This window comes from Cyprinodon tularosa, unplaced genomic scaffold (genome assembly GCF_016077235.1).
Source record: "Cyprinodon tularosa strain WSP-4 unplaced genomic scaffold, ASM1607723v1 ctg17, whole genome shotgun sequence".
Taxonomy (NCBI): domain Eukaryota; kingdom Metazoa; phylum Chordata; class Actinopteri; order Cyprinodontiformes; family Cyprinodontidae; genus Cyprinodon; species Cyprinodon tularosa.
The window spans coordinates 3,474,821-3,493,903 of NW_024038531.1; the positions used below are offsets into that span (position 1 = coordinate 3,474,821).

At 37.4% G+C, this 19,083-nt stretch overlaps 1 protein-coding gene across 2 annotated transcripts in view; it reads right to left on the reverse strand.

Annotated features, from left to right (window-relative positions):
* Positions 1–6,579, reverse strand: part of pawr (PRKC, apoptosis, WT1, regulator) — an 82,933-nt gene extending 76,354 nt beyond the window's left edge. Inside the window, exons 1-2 of one of the 2 annotated variants that reach the window (XM_038281361.1) lie at positions 6,444–6,579; positions 5,522–6,197 (exon numbers count right to left, since the gene is read on the reverse strand). In XM_038281361.1, coding sequence (XP_038137289.1) covers positions 5,522–6,091 — 570 coding nt within the window. In that variant the 5' untranslated portion in view covers positions 6,092–6,197; positions 6,444–6,579. The remainder of the gene's footprint in view (positions 1–5,521; positions 6,198–6,443) is intronic. The other variant, XM_038281362.1, reaches the window with a different exon arrangement.
* Positions 6,580–19,083: the final 12,504 nt, after the last annotated feature.

Below are 19,083 nucleotides of genomic sequence, written 5' to 3' on the forward strand. Positions count from 1 at the left end.
TCTTTAGCGATGACCTTTTGTGTCTTGCCCTCCTTGTGCAAGGTGTCGATGGTCGTCTTTTGGACAACTGTCAAGTCAGCAGTCTTCCCCATGATTGTGTAGCCTATAGAACTAGACTGAAAGACCATTTAAAGGCTTTTGCAGGTGGTTTGAGTTAATTAGCTGATTAGAGTGTGGCACCAGGGGCCATCAATTTTGAACCTTTTCACAATATTCTAATTTTCTGATATGATGAATTTGAGATTTTCATTTGTTGTCATTTGTAATCATCAAAATTAAACAAAATAAACATCTGAAATATATGAGTTTGTATGTAATGTATGAATATAATATACAAGTTTCACTTTTTAAATGGAATTACTGAAATCAATCTACTTTTTCATGATATTCTAATTTTATGACCAGCACCTGTATATCAACTAATTAGCTGGGTCGGATATCGGCTCCAATGCTAACTAATTAGCTGGTTCGGATATAGGATCCTATACACTGTTAAAAAAGTAAATGGCAATTGTTGTTCTAACACACAATTGTATTGTAATCCGACTCAGAAATATAAATTTGACATCTAACAAATAAATACACGTTTGCCCAACTCAAATTCTCAGAAGTTGGTTTAACAAGGAGTTTTAAATCGCCTATACAAGATTTTTTGAGTTCCCTCAACTGTAAACTCATGGGCATGCGCACTGCTTATGTTCATGGACACGCCCACTACGGTACGGGGTTTCCTATCCCTTTCTTCAAGGGCACAGCCTTTTTCCCTCGTGTTTGAGAAGATTGGCGGACATTGTGATTTTATGCATCTGGAGAACCACGGAGGAACGACCCTGGGACCTTACCAGTTTTCCTGGTGAGTGCTGCAAAGTACAGACAGTTAGCGGTTAGCTCCGTGAGTTAGCATTCCCTTGTGGTGTATTGCCACCGAGTTGAAGCATGAGTTCACATGTTTTTCACGTTCTGATGAAAGGAAAAGCAGCGCACGTGCGCGTTTATAATGCGCGTGTGCGCGTGCGTGTTTGTGCCGCGCATGTGCGGGTGAGTGTTTATGCATAGAGAAAAGAGTGTGCCTGATATTTTCATTGTACAAATGAAAAGAGACATTAAGTTGAGTGTAATAACTTATTAAATTTCTAAATTGTTTTATGTAGTGCAGTGTTGTTGCACTCAGGCACAGAATATTACAAGACTATATTATTTTACTTTCTTAATCCGATGTGGGTATTTACTGTTATTTACATTATTTACATGTGGATTTTTTGCTTTCATGATTTTATTTGCTTTACAAGAAAAACAGTGACATAACCCTGTAATGCAGCAGTTAATTCGTAATGAGTTAGAAAAGTTACATTACACACTGAAATTTATCATACTTGGAGAGATATAAACTGTACAGTTAAGAACAAGAAGTGAATGGATTTAACTAAGCCCTGTTGTGCTATGCAGGCTGGGTTTTTTGGATACCCTGGATTCTGGATTCTCTCCTTAAATGGAGATGGCGAGCCAACCGTGTGAACATCTGGATTTGGACTGAAGAGAAGGATTTGGACTGAAGAGGACTTTCTTTTTTTGCATTCATCGTCCTGTCGGAGTGGTAGGACTAAAAAGAAAAACTCAGAGATAAAAAGGGAAAACCTTTTTCTTTTTCCGTTGGGAAACAAGACATTTTATTTCATTTTATTTTTTTTAAAAGGGTGCACCCAATTTAAAGAGACTACAATTGAAAAAAACAAACTGAAGGCCGTCCAAATTTGTAAAACTGTTATTTTTTCATATATGTTAATACACTTACTTCACAAAAAATTACCTGTGTGTTTTCCTCTTACTAAAATGGTGTCTTACTGTTTTTTCCCTCATCATCACTCTTACGAATCTAGAACATTCTGGTCCAGTGTCATGTTACTTTGATCTGTGCAGTTAAGATTATGTTGTTGAACATGGTTTTATACTGTATCTATTGATGCAATGTTTGGCTTGAAGCAATAAAAATGTTGTATTAACATAATTTTTTGTGTGTTGAATGATTGGTAGTGAAGACGATTGGTAGGACTAAAAAAACTGAGTTGATAGAACTCAACTTGCAGATAACACTACAAAATCTGAGTTTGTAGAACTCAAAATCTATATGTCAAACTCATAAAACAAAGTTGATAGAACTCAGAACTTAAAGGTGAAACTCAAAAACCTAAGTTGGTAGAACTCAAAATTTCTATGTAACACTCCAAAAACCTAAGTTGGCAGAACTCAAAAATCTTTGTAAACTCAACCACAGTGAATTTAAGTAAAGAAAACTCAAAAAACCAAATGCATCACGTTGCCTAGAAAATGTAAGTTCTGTCAACCTCTATTTTTTTTTCAGTGTACTGACTAATTAGTAGGGATGGGGATCGAAACCCGGTTCCATCAAGGACCCGGTTTCACTTTTTTCAAAACCCGAAAATCAATAACGTTTGGGCTTATCGATACCACTATCGAGTCTGGTCGTTTTTTTTTCTTCTCCCGGAGGTCCTGTAACATAATTGTGTGTCCCTCGAGTCGCGTCACAGCATTTAAATCTAATCAATCCAATCACTGCAGCATGTACACCAATGTTTTGGAATGAAATTGTAAGCAAACAGATATTAAAAGTAAAACAAGTGAAGTCTGGCACTTAACTTTGCTCGCGACTCGAGAATGGCTGAACGGAAAAGACTCCTCCTCCTCCTGCTGCTGCCGCCGCACCACAGTCGGGCCCATCTTAATCATCCACTCAGAATGCCACTGGTAAGCGCGCACACCGACTTTGTAGCTTGTCCGGTCAGTTAAAAATAGTAATTGTGAAATCCGTCTTGTAATCGGCAGCATACAAGCTAGTTAGCTTGAAAAGTAAATAAAGTTTCAGACGTGCTGCGTGATGATGTGTTCAGATTGGCTCAGTAAAACGACAATTAGGTTATCATGATGCGTTCAAGTGTAACGTAAAGAAAACGGGAAATTTTGTTTTTGGCGAGAAACATGAGTAATACAGTTGTATATTGCTCTATATATAATTAAACTACTGATGCCAACATTTATAAAAAATTTAATTTAATTTAAAATACAATTATTTATTTGGTAAATATTTTCCTAATCACTAAAAACATGATGAAAAGTGACAGTAGACAATACATTAACCAACAATTGTGAAAATACATTCTAGTTAGTTTTATGTCATTTCGAAGTGGCCTATTACATTAGCCATGTTTATTGAAGGCTAGAAACGTTTTTGTTATGCTCACTTGTTAAGCAATAAAAGCAATACCAGTTCTGTTAAAAAAATTTTGTTGCATCGTCTTTCCACCAAATAACAGAAAAGTATCGATAGTGGTATCGATAAAGACTCGGATCGATAAGGAGTATCGATAAAGGTATCGATATCAATAAATATTAACGATCCCCATCCCTACTAATTAGCTGGGTCGGATATTAGCTCCTATCAGATCCTATATTGAAGAATTAGCTGAATTGGATATCGGATCCTATTCTGACTTGTAGGATAGGATATTTGTATTTTGATATCGCATACCCAATACAGTGCACTTTACAATGAACTGTTATTTCTTTTGCTGCTCATTTGAAAGTAAATAATTTAAATGCGATTTATATTCATTATCAATTTGTTATGGTATTGCACTATTTTTATTGTAATTTGTTACCTTCTTTTAAACTATGTTTTTGTCAAGGCTAAAGCTTTCACTCTCATGTCTAGCTATATGGTTAATTTATCCAACAGTTGAATCGGACAAGTATCGGATATCAGCCTATAAGGTCAGCGCAGGTATCGCTATCAGATTGGAGAAAAAAAAGGATCTACTTGAATTACAATAAAACTGTTATCACTAGAATGTTTTTAAAAACATTTACTCGAGATGGTTTCTGTCCTACAAAGTCTCCAAACCCTGATGTTGGGAACCACATATCTAAGATATGTGGCAAAGCTTGTTTGCTGAAGGCCAGCATTAAAAGTCTTCAACATTTTTTACTCATGAGTATCTGATAATAGGATACAGAGCACCACACTGCAATATTTAGGTACCCAGAGAGCTCAGATTGGTGAGTTGTAAATGTGAGAACAAATGGAAAATAGGAAGGTTATGGTGCACTTCTAACCTTAGTGAGAAAAAAAGCACATGCTTCCAGAATGTGTGTATAAGTCGAGTGCTTTTAGAGAACATAATCACAGCGGTGGCCCTCACTAGGTCGACTGGCTCAGCTCCATATCAGAGTTCCTGCATGTGTCTAAACCACAGGAATCAGGCAAAGGAGTGCGACATGATTTAAATTCAAAAACAATGAATGCAAACATGACTCCCCTCCTTCCCTCTCAGATACCGCCCCCTTCCCGCTGCAGAGGCTCGATTAAACCAGACACATGTATGAGAGGAATTTGGAGACTTTTTTGGGGAAAACAAGAGCTGCTCTTTGCTTTAAATCATTTATGAAAGTGTTACACACACCATTCTGAGGAATAACATTTCTAAGTAACACTTTTCCCAAAAAGTCCCCCAATTCTGTGCAACATAAACTTAAACTTTCAGAAAATATCGTTCATGACTTCCTACAATGTTGGAAAACATGCAACAAAAATTAAGCTAAATGAACAGGTTCCAAAGAGCACCTTAAAAGGAATTCTGCATTTCGTCACATTACCACAAACTTAAGGGTTTTTATGTGAGACAAAAACAAAATTAATAAACTTTCTTTAGAGTTTTTTTTTTTTTCTGTTTCCTACAAAATGTTGAGCTGAAAGAAATAGCATGTGTTTACATTCTACTCCATTTGGGAAATACCCTCGAAACAATTTTAACTACCGCAGTACTATTTTAGGGTTGGGTCTTTTCCACCTTTAGAAACTGAACATTTCACACATTTTATGCAAAATAGCTCAATCTGGGTGAGACTATCTAAAGGGCATCTGTAAAAGCATTCCACAGCATGATACTCCCATCACCGTACTTCCCCCTGGTGTGTTTAAGGTACCATCCTCCACATATTTGCTGTTATTTGCTCAGTGGCTGGAATGTTTCAGGTGTTTATTCCCTTCTCAGACAAGATTTAAAGCTTCTGTAGAACTTAATGGCATGCTTATTAGGCAATGCAGTTATAAATACTAACAACTTGAAAGACAGATGAGATCTAATAGATAGAAACTTTCTTCCTGTCAAAATTATTACAAAACATAACAACTGATAATGTAAAAAAACATTATATTTTTCTAAACAAACAAACAAAAAAAAGCTAGACTTTAAATACCTTCTTTAGAGTTGAAACAATTCATTGATTTCCTGCAGCATAGAGACTAAAACATGCCACTAGTTTAAGCTTAACCTGGTTTAAATTCTGTATAAAATCATCATTAAAGAACATTTTGCAATCTGATATCGATGAAAATAATAAACAGATTGATCAATTAATCAATTAATTATTAGTTGCAGGCATACACTTATTAGAAGAGGTGTTGGTGTGTGGATGAAGCAGGTTTAGATGAGTTTGTCAGACTCACCTCATTGGACGGTATGCTGACTACACCTGTTGATCTCCTCTTTTCCCTTAACTTCCTCTTCTCTATCTGTCCTTTGCCCTTCCTTGCACTGGGACCAGAGCTTTTCTTCTCCTTCCCTTTGCTGGGTGATGGTGACGGACTGTCCTTGTCGCTGTCATTGCACGCCATCATGGAGCTGGAGTCCGGAGAAGCGCACCGAGCCTTCTCCATCTGAGGCGGGGCCTTCTTCAGGTTGCTCCCCTGGGCGGTGGGGGCTGCGGCCGGGAGGTGCGCTTCTTCTTCCTCCGGTCTGTTCAGCGCTCCGCTTGAGGGGGACCGAGCAACTGTGGTGGAGGAGGAGGAGGTGGTGGAGGAGGTGCGGCAGTTCCCAGCGGAGGCGCTCCGGTCTGGGTTGGCGCTGGGCTCGGAGCCCGGCGGCGCGCGGCTGCTGCTGCTGCTGCTGGGGCTCATGGGGACCCCAGTGGCCGCTGCTATGTCCCCCAGCATTTTAGCCCTCATTTTCTCCCGTTTCGCTTTCCACTCCTCCAAAAAGTCAGTGGTTGCGTTTGACTTAAACCCGCCCGTAGCCATACCTGGAAATTGGTGAAAGTTACGCCGAAGTTGAAATAAATGCAAACATCCAGGTTTGGACTGTCCTCCTAATGAAACCACATTCCTCAAGTGATTAAATCTGGAGCTGTTGACAGGTTGGAGAAAAACAAAGTCAGCCTCCTTATGAACAAAACTTAAGTGTTTTTTAAACGTTTAACAAGCCAACTTGTTTCTGCCGTAAGTAAAGCCTATGGAAGAACGCGCTTTCTTCAAAGAGGTTTGAAGTTTTAAAACTTTTTAAGTCATTCTGCTTCGGTTCGTCTCCAATAAAGAATCATGAACTCACATGTAAAAACTCAGAAAAGTGTGTTAAAAACTGACAGAGACTCACCTGCCTGCGTCTGTCGCCAAACGGCTCGCCTCCGTCCCACCAGGTGTGAACGCGCTCGGCTCAGATCAGAGACGCTGCAGGGAAACACCGCGAGCGCTAACAGTAGCACTTCCGGTGTTGTGGAGAAAACCGTCACCCTGCTATCACAGGCATGAGGGCGGGAGCGCGCACGGGAAGGAATTCGACCTCAGTCCTTGAAAACGTATTTTCAAGCATCAAAACATAAAGTAGATATTAAATTTATACAGATAACGAACAGTATATAGAAATATTTACTTATCTTTAGTTTTGCCGGACCCAATGAAGGGTGGGGTAACACCTATATGACTAAATTAAACGCTTTGTTCATAATTCAAAGCAGAGCTATTCTAATTGTTAATAGAACAGATTATAGAAAGCATACAAACCAACTTTTTATTTATCTGAAAACATTAAACAATTTTTTCTTTACTTTAAAACAGTTCAATTCGTGTACAAAGTAAATAATAATTTGTTTCCACTAAATACCCAGGGTCACTGCTTATGATCTTAGAGGGTACAAAATGTGCAGAAAACCCAAAACAAGAGCAAATATAAAACAATATTGTATTTCTTTTGTTGGGGTTGACGTACGGAACAAACCGGGAGCTAAAAGATTGTACTACATTATCAAAGGTTTAAAAATATATTAAAGAAAAATGTAATTAAACATTATGTATCATGTGAATATAATAAAAAGTGTCTCTATAAGCAGGAAAACATTTATTAGTAAGTATTTAATGAAAATTACCATTTTTTTAGAGGATTTTTTTACAGGGAGTTTGTTTAATACAAGAAAATAAAGCATCCTTGAATAAAAAGAGAAAAAAAAATACACTATCTACACTGCAAAAACAACTTAGAAGTAAGTAAGAATTTCTTAAATTAAGTGTATTTATCCTTATTTTAAGTAGGTAGATGAGATAGTTTTAGGGGTGTCAACAATAATCGATTCAGCGATGCATTGCAATGCGGGGCACGCACGATTCAGCATCGATGCGGCAACGTGCCATAATCGATTATGTCACTGTTTATTTTCTGGCCTCAAATGGACAAGTTGTGAAGTTTCAATTACTTCCGGGGGCATACCAACAACAATCAAGATGGCTGAGGCGGAGGGAGATGACCGCGATAGACGGGTAGGCCTAATTAAAAAGCTTGGAAAGCGGATATCTGGGCACATTTCAGATTTTACGAAGTCAATGGGATTTCGATGCATCGCAATGCATCGTAGAATCGAATTGAATCGAATCGTTACCTGGTGAATCGTAATCGAATCGAATCGTAAGGGCAGTGCCAATGCACACCCCTAGATAGTTTGCCAATGGAATGAGTATTTTTACTCTTAAATTAAGATAATTAGATAATACGCAGTTGAAATAAGACAATGCAATTGTGTTTTCTTATTTTAAATCTACATTGTCTTGTTCCATTGGCAAAATGTCTCTTTTACCTCCTCAATTCAAGAAAAAATACACTTATGTAAAGAAAAAATGACTTATCTAGATTTCGATTTATTTTCCAATCTATCTATCTATCTATCTATCTATCTATCTATCTATCTATCTATCTCTCTCTCTCTCTCTCTCTCTCTCTCTCTCTCTCTCTCTATCTATCTATCTATAGACAAAATCCAAAATCCAGTGAACTAATTTGCAGATGTTACCTTGTGGCTAACTCTGGTAACATTTTATTTTTTTGTAAAAATCAATAAATAGAACAACATAAAAAAAGTGCATTGTAGAAGGTAAAATTAGTTAAGAGCAGAGTTTAAGAACATTACTGAACAAACAGGATTATTAAGCTATTAACAATCAAGAGAAAGGAAAATAGACTATACATACAATTTTTAACATCTCAAAGCAAATTAAACCCATTGTTTTTATTGTCATATTAACAATCCCACCAAAACAAAGCTATTCACCTTAACTGACAGATGGAGGTAGAGCAAAACAAGAATTTAAAAGGAGCAACAGAGTTTCACAACTCAGATTGAAGAAGCTGTTGAAAGCAAAAAGAAGTGCACTCTCCAAATCTGACCCTTTTTAGATCAATTGATCCATGGGTAGTCCACCTTGCAGAATTTGTAGGATACACTACTAACATGTAGAGATGGTGTTCAGGTAGAAATTATGAGCAGGGTAAAGCTGCAGGCTCAGCCAGCAGCAAACACACCAGTGTGGGAGGTCTGACAGTGTGGGTGTGTTGTTTGCACTAACGATTATTGGTTTGAGCTACTTGTAAAACCGAGTGTGCGGAGAAAGTATCCACACCGACACTGGGCTGGAGAGTAATTAAATGGACTACTCTGGGTTTGGCATTTGCCTGTGAAAAGACACAAACCTGACTGCATTGTATCAAGTGTGGTTTGGTGTAGAAGGGATCATAGTATGAGGCTGTTTTCTAGAATCGACCCACGGTCAATTAGTTCCAGTGAAATAAACTGTTGATCTTTGAGCATCCAAAGAGAATTTGGATAATTCAATGCTCTAAGCTCTTTGGAAACAGTTATATGATGCAATGCTGTACACTTTATTGTTTTGGCACAACCTCTTTTCCCCCAAAAAGACTGCATATCAGTTCCCAAAGCTATGGCCATAAAGACATAGATGAGATGATTTGGTGCAGACAGGGCTTCACAGACTCCTTTGGGATTAACTATGGGAGTATCATCTTGACAACATCATTTTCTGACCTCACAAATGGATCAATGGTGACATGCTCCCATTAATACTTTAAGCACGAAGAAATCTTTTTCAGGAGAATTGATCCACTTATTCCATTCCAACCACACTTCCTAAGGAAGCTTAGGTCCGGCAGCATTTGCAGCATGATCCGACGTATCTTTTATAAGTCTGTTGTGGAGAGTGTGAGCTCTTCTTCCATCCTCTGCTAAGGTAACAGTCAGGCTCGGACTGCGAATCTGTGATACCGGGCATCCAATGTTAACTTCCCAAATGATGCATGCAGTATATATAGCCCTTCTTTGTCATACACATCCTTATGACGGTTGGCATATGGTGTAATTCTCTACTTCTTCAAACTGTAAAATCCTATTTCTTCAAACTGTAAAATCCTTGCAAAAAATAAATTATAATTATAATAAAATTAAAATGCTTTCTTTAAACCAAACTACGGTGTTACTTTCCTATTTGGCGAATTAATGTTCAAATATTTTGCAAAAATATGTTGCGGTGCATGATGGGGTTTATCTTTAGATTTATGGCCTACCAGATCAATAGACTTTGGTTCAAATTGGGTAAGATTTTGTATATCCAGGCTGATTAAGAACATTTTTTGGGCTGAAAAACATGAGTCAGTGACGCCACTGTATGTGAGAGTGGGTGTCTTCCTGGCTTCCTTCCCAGTCCGAGCCTGGTAACAGTATTAGAGCTAATGACTTAAAAAAGCTTAAGAAGCTAATCAAGAAGGCCAGCTCTGTTCTAGGAACTCCTCTAGAACCTCTGGAGATTATTTCACAAAGAAGAACTCTTCATAGAGTGAAGAAAATGATGGACGACAGTGAGCATCCTCTTCAGAAGATCTTTAAACAAGTGTGTCTTCAGTCAGAGGCTTCTCCAGATCAGGTGCAAGACAGACTGCTACAGAAGATACATCCTGCCTACAGCTATCAACACCTACAATACCTGTTTAAAAAATAACATATGAGTGAATTTCCCTTTGGGATTAATACATTATTTTGGAATTATTGCTGCAAACGGATAAAATAGACCATATTACATTCCATGGATTATTAACGGCATGTGTGCCAAAAAACAAACAACCATTCATGCACACATACTCACACCTAAGGAGAATTTAGAGAATCCAATTTAACCTAACAGTTTTGTTTTTTGGACTGTGAGGGGGAAGCACAGGGAGAACATGAAAACTCCATAAAGAAATCGAACCCAGAACCTTCTTGCTGCAAGGCAGCAGCCCTACTCACTGCTCCACTGAGCCGCCTAAATGCAAACATATTTTTAATTACTTATCCACATAGATAATGCACTGTTCTGCTTTCCTGAAGGTATCTAGAATACTGATCCCAGATTAGCAGGTTTTAGCAATAATAACACACTATGCTATTAGAAGCTATGTGCTGATGTAACACTCTGTTTAGTAATAATGCAGGATTTTCAATCATTTTACATTCTGCTGTTTTTACCCCAGGCTCCGATTTAAATTTGCTATAGGCGTTCATTACTGGAAATGTAATTTAATGGCGCAAAAACAGACCTAAAACTTCTATCTGCTCCAAGGTAGAAACCTTATTTTATCAGTTTGATTGGTGAAGGGTGCCTTTGCTTCCCCGATTTGTGTCACCATTACCCAAAGCTAGGTTTCTCCTAAATGAGGCATTCACATCTTGATAGAGTTAGGTTTTATGATTGCCTTTTTTGGCCATGAAGCTCTTCAAACAAGACACCTATCCACACCCTGCTAGTGAGTGGAAGCCAGATGTTCAGCCATTATCTCTGCACATGCCAGCCCTGATATAGATAATGAAAAAAGGAGGGTGGCGCAAGGGAGGGAGGCACCTTTCCTAAAAATAAACCCTGATCTATGTACGAAGGTCACACTGCTGCATATTTAACATATTTCTGCTTTCTGTTGGAAGAAAAATGGAGGAGAGGGTATAGAGGCTGTCCTTTTCATGCCAACACAAACACCTTTGTCCTGCCTCTAAATAAATCTCCCAAACATTCCAAGCAGAGGTATTCGCAGACTGTTAACATTTTTATTTAATATTTCTTCCATGCTTTAAACCCGATCTAATGGGTTGAAATTGATTTGTTTTCATCAAAAGGAGCCGTTGTGTGTTTTGCAACCATAACACATTTAGGGTAAACAAATAAGGCGCTTGCCGGGCTGTAAAATGAGCTCAGCGAGCAGCCACAGATTCATGTTCGACATAACGCAGCGCGATGGCAGCTCAGGCAATCACATATTCCCTTTTATTTAGCAGTAATGTCTCACTCAGAGGCTATTAGGAGCAGTAAGAAGCTCACATCAAGCTCACCTTTCCATGAAATTGTGTATCCAGTAAAAGAAGTAATGTAAAATGACCCAGATGTTCTGTTTGCATGCAGATGTTTAGGAAATAAACTAATGCAGGATTTATTTTTTGCAAGAGAAAATATTTTGGAGCTGTTTATCTTAAAGTGACTGCTTCATTTATTGCTAAAAAAATTATTTTAAAAAGTTGGTATAAAACTGCATGTCAGCTGCATTGCTCAGGAGAGGTCTGGGTAGATTAGTACCGATTCACCTCTCGCACCCTGGTTCCCCTCAGATGATCCTGGATTTGAACTGTTGAACTGCCTGTTACAGCTACAGCTGCTGCGCTTTAATCCTCCTCCAAGTTCAGGACTGTTCAGGTCAGGAGAGTTAGGAGCTGAACGCGAGGTCAGCAGCAGGAAGGACGGCTAACACTGGAACAGCCCAGATTTTTAGGTGACATTTTCCATGAACTTTCTGCTACAACACTTGATTAAATCCTGACATGTTTCTATTAATGTAATATGAAAGGATGGGAGAAATATTAAGACATTTTTATAGTTGATGTGTATTAGATCTGATTTAGTTTCTATGCACATGTACTGATGAGAAAACCACGAGGGATTTAGCCTCTAAACATGTCGCAAAGTATGATTACGCAATTCTGTTTATTTATTTCACACCAATTCACAACAAATATCATCTTAATGAACTTTTCAACTCAAGCAGATCAAATTCATATCCAATATCAAATCAAATTGACTAAATTTTAAGTTCAAATCAGTTTTCTCATACAGACTGATTTCATTCAAATTAGTACATTTAAAAAACAGCATTGATCAATAATGATGAGTTATTGATTCATCAGCAATCCCTCATTCTAAGCAAGAATGTGTTGATGGTGGAGAGAAACCGCAACTTTCAGGACAGGCAGCACTGAAGACTAGAGTCATTTATAAGGGATGGATGGCAGAAGGCACAAACCCCATGGACCAGGAGTATTTTCAATCAGAAGTTCAGACGTCTGCTAAGTAAACAAAAAAAATATATATATTTTACATTAAAATATAAATTTTTTGCTCACTTAACAGACTTCTGGAGTAGTATGGACCCATATGTAAAGTAGAAATCAGTAAGATTGTTGGTGTGAAGGACTATAGAAAGGAGAGAAGGTGTATTATTAATTAAGTTTCACTTCTTCGTATCCCTTTTCAGTCATAAACAGTCAGTAGTTATATATAATTTTTGTGTTAAATTTGTAGCTTTATCTTATTGTGTGACATAAAGTTATCTATGTGTTTATAACTCATGTTAAAAGACAACAAAAACAGGATCAACAGGTCCTCCCAGGAAGGAGACACATCTATCCATCAGCTTTAATCGTTGTTTGTCCTTTCTCTAGCAGAGATTGGGCGCAGGGCAAGGTAAGTTATGGATCAGTCGCCGGTCTGTCACAGGGTTTAAGACACAGCTAAACAAATATATTGCAGCATTAGTAGTACTTTTTACAGGAGAGTGAAGATAGAAAATAAAGATAAGGCAGTAAAATCTCCACCTATGACTGTCTCTACAGAGTAAAAGCGCTGGAAGGATGTCATAAAGTCAGACAGCTGTAGTTTGCTTTCAGAGGATGCTACAGCTCATTGGGAATTAATATGCATTAAATGAAGGAGGAGTTCATTTATAGTTTCATCTAAAATGCAGTCACATTGGTCAAAGTTATTTGGAAACTGAAATCTAACATGGCCGACAAGTATCTGTCACGATTTGGCTATGGTTAGTTGACCCAAAAGCAGAGGCGGGGAGGCAGAGGTGAATCTCTTGTGGATTTAATAATGACTTAAAAGAAAACAGAGGCAGGTTATCCAAAAATCCAAAAAGAAAACAAAGTCCAAACAAACATGAAACCAGAAGTCCAAAAATCCAAAAAATCATGAAAACTAGTCTAAACCGGAAAGCACAGAGAGAAGGAGTTGGAGCATGTTTGACGAGGACCCAGCAAAGGGGAACTGAAGAGAGAGGGCTTTTTAAAGGAGACTGAGACAAAGAGGGGGCTAATGAGGAAACTGGGAGCAGGTGTGCACAGAACAAGAGAGGGAAAGAGCTAGGGAAGAAGGAGAACATAAGAGGGCAGCAGAGAGCAACAAATAGAAACCTGGAAATAACAACAAAATGATAATTAAATTACTAGGACTATAAAACATGGAGAAAAGAAGACTAAACACTAGAAAACAAGGAGTAAAGTAAGACTGAATACTCAAAAGAAAAACATAACAGAAACAGAAACCTGATAGTATCCTATTCCAGGAGAGTTTAAAATTTTGCAAAGAGGAACAGCTTATTGGTTTATGTTTAATTAATTCTATTTGGAAAATTTTGAATCTCCAAAATTAGTGAATTATGTGCTTAACTTTATTTTTCAATTGTCCCAACTGCACCATTCAGAGAGATGCTGCAAAACCGGCTAATTTTCTGGCTCTATTTCACTCCCAGATTTCCCTCCTCTCTATCGCATCTGTTGCCTCCAATGGTTCCACTCAAGCTCTGAGTTCAGCATCTGTTTAAGGGGAGGATGTTAGTTGGTATTGGTGGGTCAGGGCGCCATCTTTATCTCCTGCTGCTTAGTAGGCAGCACATGGCTCAGAAATGTCCTTGAGTTTGCTAAATGCTTAATCAACATCTACATCTGTTTATCCATGTTAACTGATGTTAACAGAAAACAACCAGAGGAGTCTGTTTACGTCAGCAAACCTAAAAGGAAGTTGATTTGTTCCTTTTGGAAAACTATAGTTTCCAAACCTTTTTAAGCTTTGCTTTTATATCACTTTTCAAAGTTTGCTTATTGGGCTTTTAGAAATATAAAACAGGATTTCCTGTATCTCATTTAGTGTGTATTAATCTATTTTCTACATATAAAACAGAGCTGATACTGACTCCACTATTTTCTCCGACAATGGGGGATATTTAGTTTTCTGCCGATGCAGTCGGTTAAAACTCCGCCTGAGTGTGAAAGACATCTCTATATCCTGTTTTCAACATGCATGCACGATAATCCTCCGTTGCCTTCAATTGCATTCCTCTAACCGAGCATGTTTATCTTTGTTTCAGCGACAGACTCGAGCTGTCACATCATCAGGGTACCTCGATTTGTCATTGTTTGTCACCGGAGAGAAACCCTGCTGCTGTTTTCTTTCTTTTTCCTCTGAGCAGAGTGGTTTTGTGCATCGAGTGTGTCTAAGTCAAGCGTTTAAGATTGCAGCTGGGGAGGAGGTTTGTTTGGGTTGCTGTGCTTTCCGGTAGAGAGGAGACAGAGAGATTAGGCCAAAGAGAAATGAGAGGAGAGTGTCTCTGCATGTGACTGCAGTTGAAAAGGTCCAATTCCATTTTCATGAATATTTTCTAACAGGAAGGAGCAAAGAGCTTCATCGTATGAAGCTCAGGTAAACCCACAGAGAAAAGTAAAAACATGTCTTTTTGTGGGGAATAACTGGAATCGAAGGTTGTGCAGAGAAGTTATGGGTAGTAAGCAGCCTACTACACAGTCAGAGGAACTTTGCCCTCTAATAAACAAACTAAAAACACCTGGAAGAGCTTAGCTAAGCAGCTAAATATGTTTTTTTCTTTCAACTCTGCTATAGAAAATAATTTGCATGCCCTCCATGCTCATCCTTCCATGCAGATCTGTGCTAAAGTGATCCCTCTGGCTGATCCTGTGTAGAAGAAATCATCCTGTGAAGGTAGCTAGAAATTTACATCAAATAGATATATAGGTGTATAGATTAAGATATTTAAAGCTTGTAAAGGAAGTGGCGTTTGCAGCTCCAGAAAGTTGAAAATTAGTTGTTTTTTTTATTGTACTGCAACAAACAAGATTAGCACCTCAGCAGCTGTAAACAGGACCCGTCCTGACCCACTCTGTTGTGGTGAGATTTAGACCAACTTGCAACTATGGCAGAGATTCAAGCCATATTTCTTCAGTTCAATGTTCCTGAGAACCTAACCGGTCATTTTAAAGTCTTTCCAGCTCTCCTTACTCTTTGCACTGTAGTGCTAGAAAGTATGAAGCGTCGTTATAAGAAGGGATAAGAAGTTATGTTCAGGATGGGTTGCATGTGTAAAATAGAAAAAAAAGGGTTGAATGACAAATCTCCCACTTCCTGTTTATACAGGGAATCTACAGGCGGAAGTTCTGTCTCTGTCTTCTTGCTAAATATTTTAAGCTCTTAAAGTGGACGAAGATATCTGTGAGCATTAATTTTAACTCTTGCCTCAGATTATCAGTTCGATTTAAATCTGGACTTTGACTAGGCCATTATAATATTAATATGCTTAGATCTAAGTCTCTGTCTGCATGTTTAGTACGGCTGCAGCATATGAGGAAAACATGAATTAGAAGATCGCACTGGTTAGAGCTACTAACACAGATCTCCATCTCTATATCCCTACCAAATGGACAGTTTTCATAATTTACTTCATATAAATTATATTACTTTCAACGTACATGATACTATTCATGTTATTAGCTTTATTCTTGCTTAGAGTAAACTACACAATATTTTCCCCAATTTTGTATCCAGTTTCCAGTAGAGGAAAGCCTGCATTAGGCAAGATTGATTTTGGACAGTCAGCACTAAACTGGAGGAAAACTGGAGGCTGCAGGTTTGAGAAGAGAAACAAAAAGGCCTGACCTCAGATACAGTCAAACAAAAATGTTTGAGCCAGATCCAACCACATGAGAAAAGATCACCAACCCAGCTGTAAACACCTATAGCAACAGCCTGGGACACCTTAACAGCGATCTAACCATACAGCATTATAAATGTCAATAAACTGGCCATAATACACTATCAACTAATCTTTACAAGATTAGATCAACTCTAAATAAGAATCTGCTCCTGCAGTCTTAAAATGTTCCAGCAATCACCTTAAATGTCCTTATAGTTTTTTTTTTTTTTCATGTCTAATCTTTTTATCTTACAGTTATGTAAGGCTGACTTAGCTTTTTATACCTACTGGAATGCCCTCCAGTCTAAACTGCAAAGTAAAACAGAGATACTCTGATACTTAAGGCTAAGTTAAAAATGAAGGAAACCAAAGATTCCACTTATAAAACAGAGAAATGAGGGCATAATTCAACACATCAGCATTTCTGAATAAAAAAAATTGACTGTTTTGCAGCCCATTATCTAAAACACCTAGAAGCAATGTAAGGACTTCAGAATGGAGATTATATGCTCCACTCTCTCAGTTCTAGTGAGGATGCAGGCAGCAGCATTTATAGGGGCGGAGCTACCAACCAGATCATTAAGTGTTCCTGTATCAATGTAATCCACCTGCTTCAGAACAAGCAGTTCTTCTCCAAACCAGAAGGAGGCAGCAGTGATACTCTCAATTGGAACCTCCTGAATGCTTAGACATTTTAACTTTTAAACACACAGTATATAATTATTCACATGAATATACTAACATCAAAAATTACAAACACAGAATTGGAAAGAAGAGAAAGTTATGTTTCTGCCTACATCTAGGAATATTTTATGCAATTAAAAGCCACTGCTTTTAAAGCCAATTAAGCCTCTGCTCAACTTCTTTGTTGTCTGTCATGCAGAACCATAAAACGTCAATTTTGACAAAATAAATGTTTTAATATGTGCATTTTTTATTCAATTGGACTTTATGAAAATCTAGTCTAAAAATGTGACCTATTTTTTATAACCCTGCTGTGACACTAGTCAGTATCCTTAAAAAATATATTTTGCTCAACTTTAATTTATTGTTTAATCTTCCTGTGGGATTAATGAAGTATTTTTTTTAATTGAATTTGTAACTACCTCTTTGTTTTATACCAGTCTTCTTCTTTTGACATTGATTATGTCAGGCAATGATTCTTTCAATCTATAGAAGATGCAAATTAAATATAACTTGGCTGATTTTAGTTGCAGACTGAGAATTTACAATAAAAATGTAGGACTTCCTCCCCTTAGCTAGATTACAGGAAACTCAGGAAGCTACTGAATCTAATGTGGTGTTATACTGAACAAAATTTTGATTATTTCTGCAACCAAACATCCTCCCTTCCACACTTCCAGCTCTCTCTGTCATTGTGTCAGTTTTACGGTCCTTCTTATAAAAGGCAGCGTCTGAATGAGTTTAATAAGCTGAGAAGTTTTAATGAGCTCTGACTGGGTGGATGGCAGACCGGGGACCAACCAGGTGATCAGGAATCACTGCTATAAAATCAGCCCAGACGTTAAATGGGGACCAACAACTGCTGCCTGTTCAGCTGAGAGAAGGCAATAAATACATAACAGCAGAGGAGGATCACTGCTCTGAAACAGTTTTTAGATTATTAAATGACTGAGGACAAAAAAAGCAATGGAAATATATGATAACAGGTTAATAATGTGTCAAACATTCAACTATTTTAAGAAGTGATGCTTCAAATCCCACCATTGATTATTTAAACTCCCTGATTTATTTATTTTATTGAAAAGAAAAAAATAAAATAAATAAAATTAGTGGCCCTACAAAAAGGGAGCACAGTAAAACAAATCTTATTTCATATTCATAAGAAATAACCCCTTACCCTCTTTTGGGTGGCTCATCTTTGATATGATGGTGGAATAAATGAGCAATCAGATGTGTAATCAAATGGACATTAAAGTGGTTAAAGCTTAACATTTGATCTGGAATTGAAGATGACAAATGAACAAAACAAAACACAAAAAACTTACACACACACTATTTTATTTTACAATTCTTTTTCTTAAATGATTTTATTTTAATTATCTTATTCATTTTCATTAATCATCTCTATGCCACTATAATGTACCTTTCTTTCATGCACAGCAGTTCCAGTTGAGCTCAAATGTTTATAAACTTTCACTGCTGCCCTCTAGTGGTCAGATTTGAGATGGCAGCCTCACAGATGGGACAGATTTAGTTTTTTGTCTTGAACTAAGCAACTGATGTTACATTGTAAACTAATTTTCCCTTAAAGAAATCTTTAATTTAACCATATTAGCTATAAGTAGTGTTGGATGCAACTGTGCTACATGTGTTATCAGTCTACTGGCAGTTTAGGATTAGTGAACATATGACTCCCTTATTAGTGAACAGAAAACTGCAGCAGGCTTTTATTTCTAATGAAACGCTTTGAAAATATTCTCATCAGATGAAGTGTTTTGGGGATTACATATTGTGCTTATGTGCCCCACTTTATGTGTGTATGTATAACACTTAACCTACTGCATGATAATTCAAGGTTTTAACACCATAACATTTGTAAGACTCAAATGTGAACGCTTTAGTTTTGCATTCAGTGCAAACGGTTGGAAAACTTCTAAAAATACTCAATACCAGTTTTATATTCTTTATATTGATCTTATTTTATGTCAACTCAAGAAGGCAGCTGGTTTATAATCCTTGCATTAATTTTCCACCATAAAGCTGAATAACAACCTAAGGATCGCTTTGAAATAGAAAATTCATTCAGTTTGTTCATATTTGAGTGATTTTTCTAATCAGTATAAAAAAATAAAAAATTAAAGGCAAAAGGTTAATAAAAACTGACTGACCTTAAAACTGGAACTGTAAAATGCAGCAAATAAAGAGACAGGGG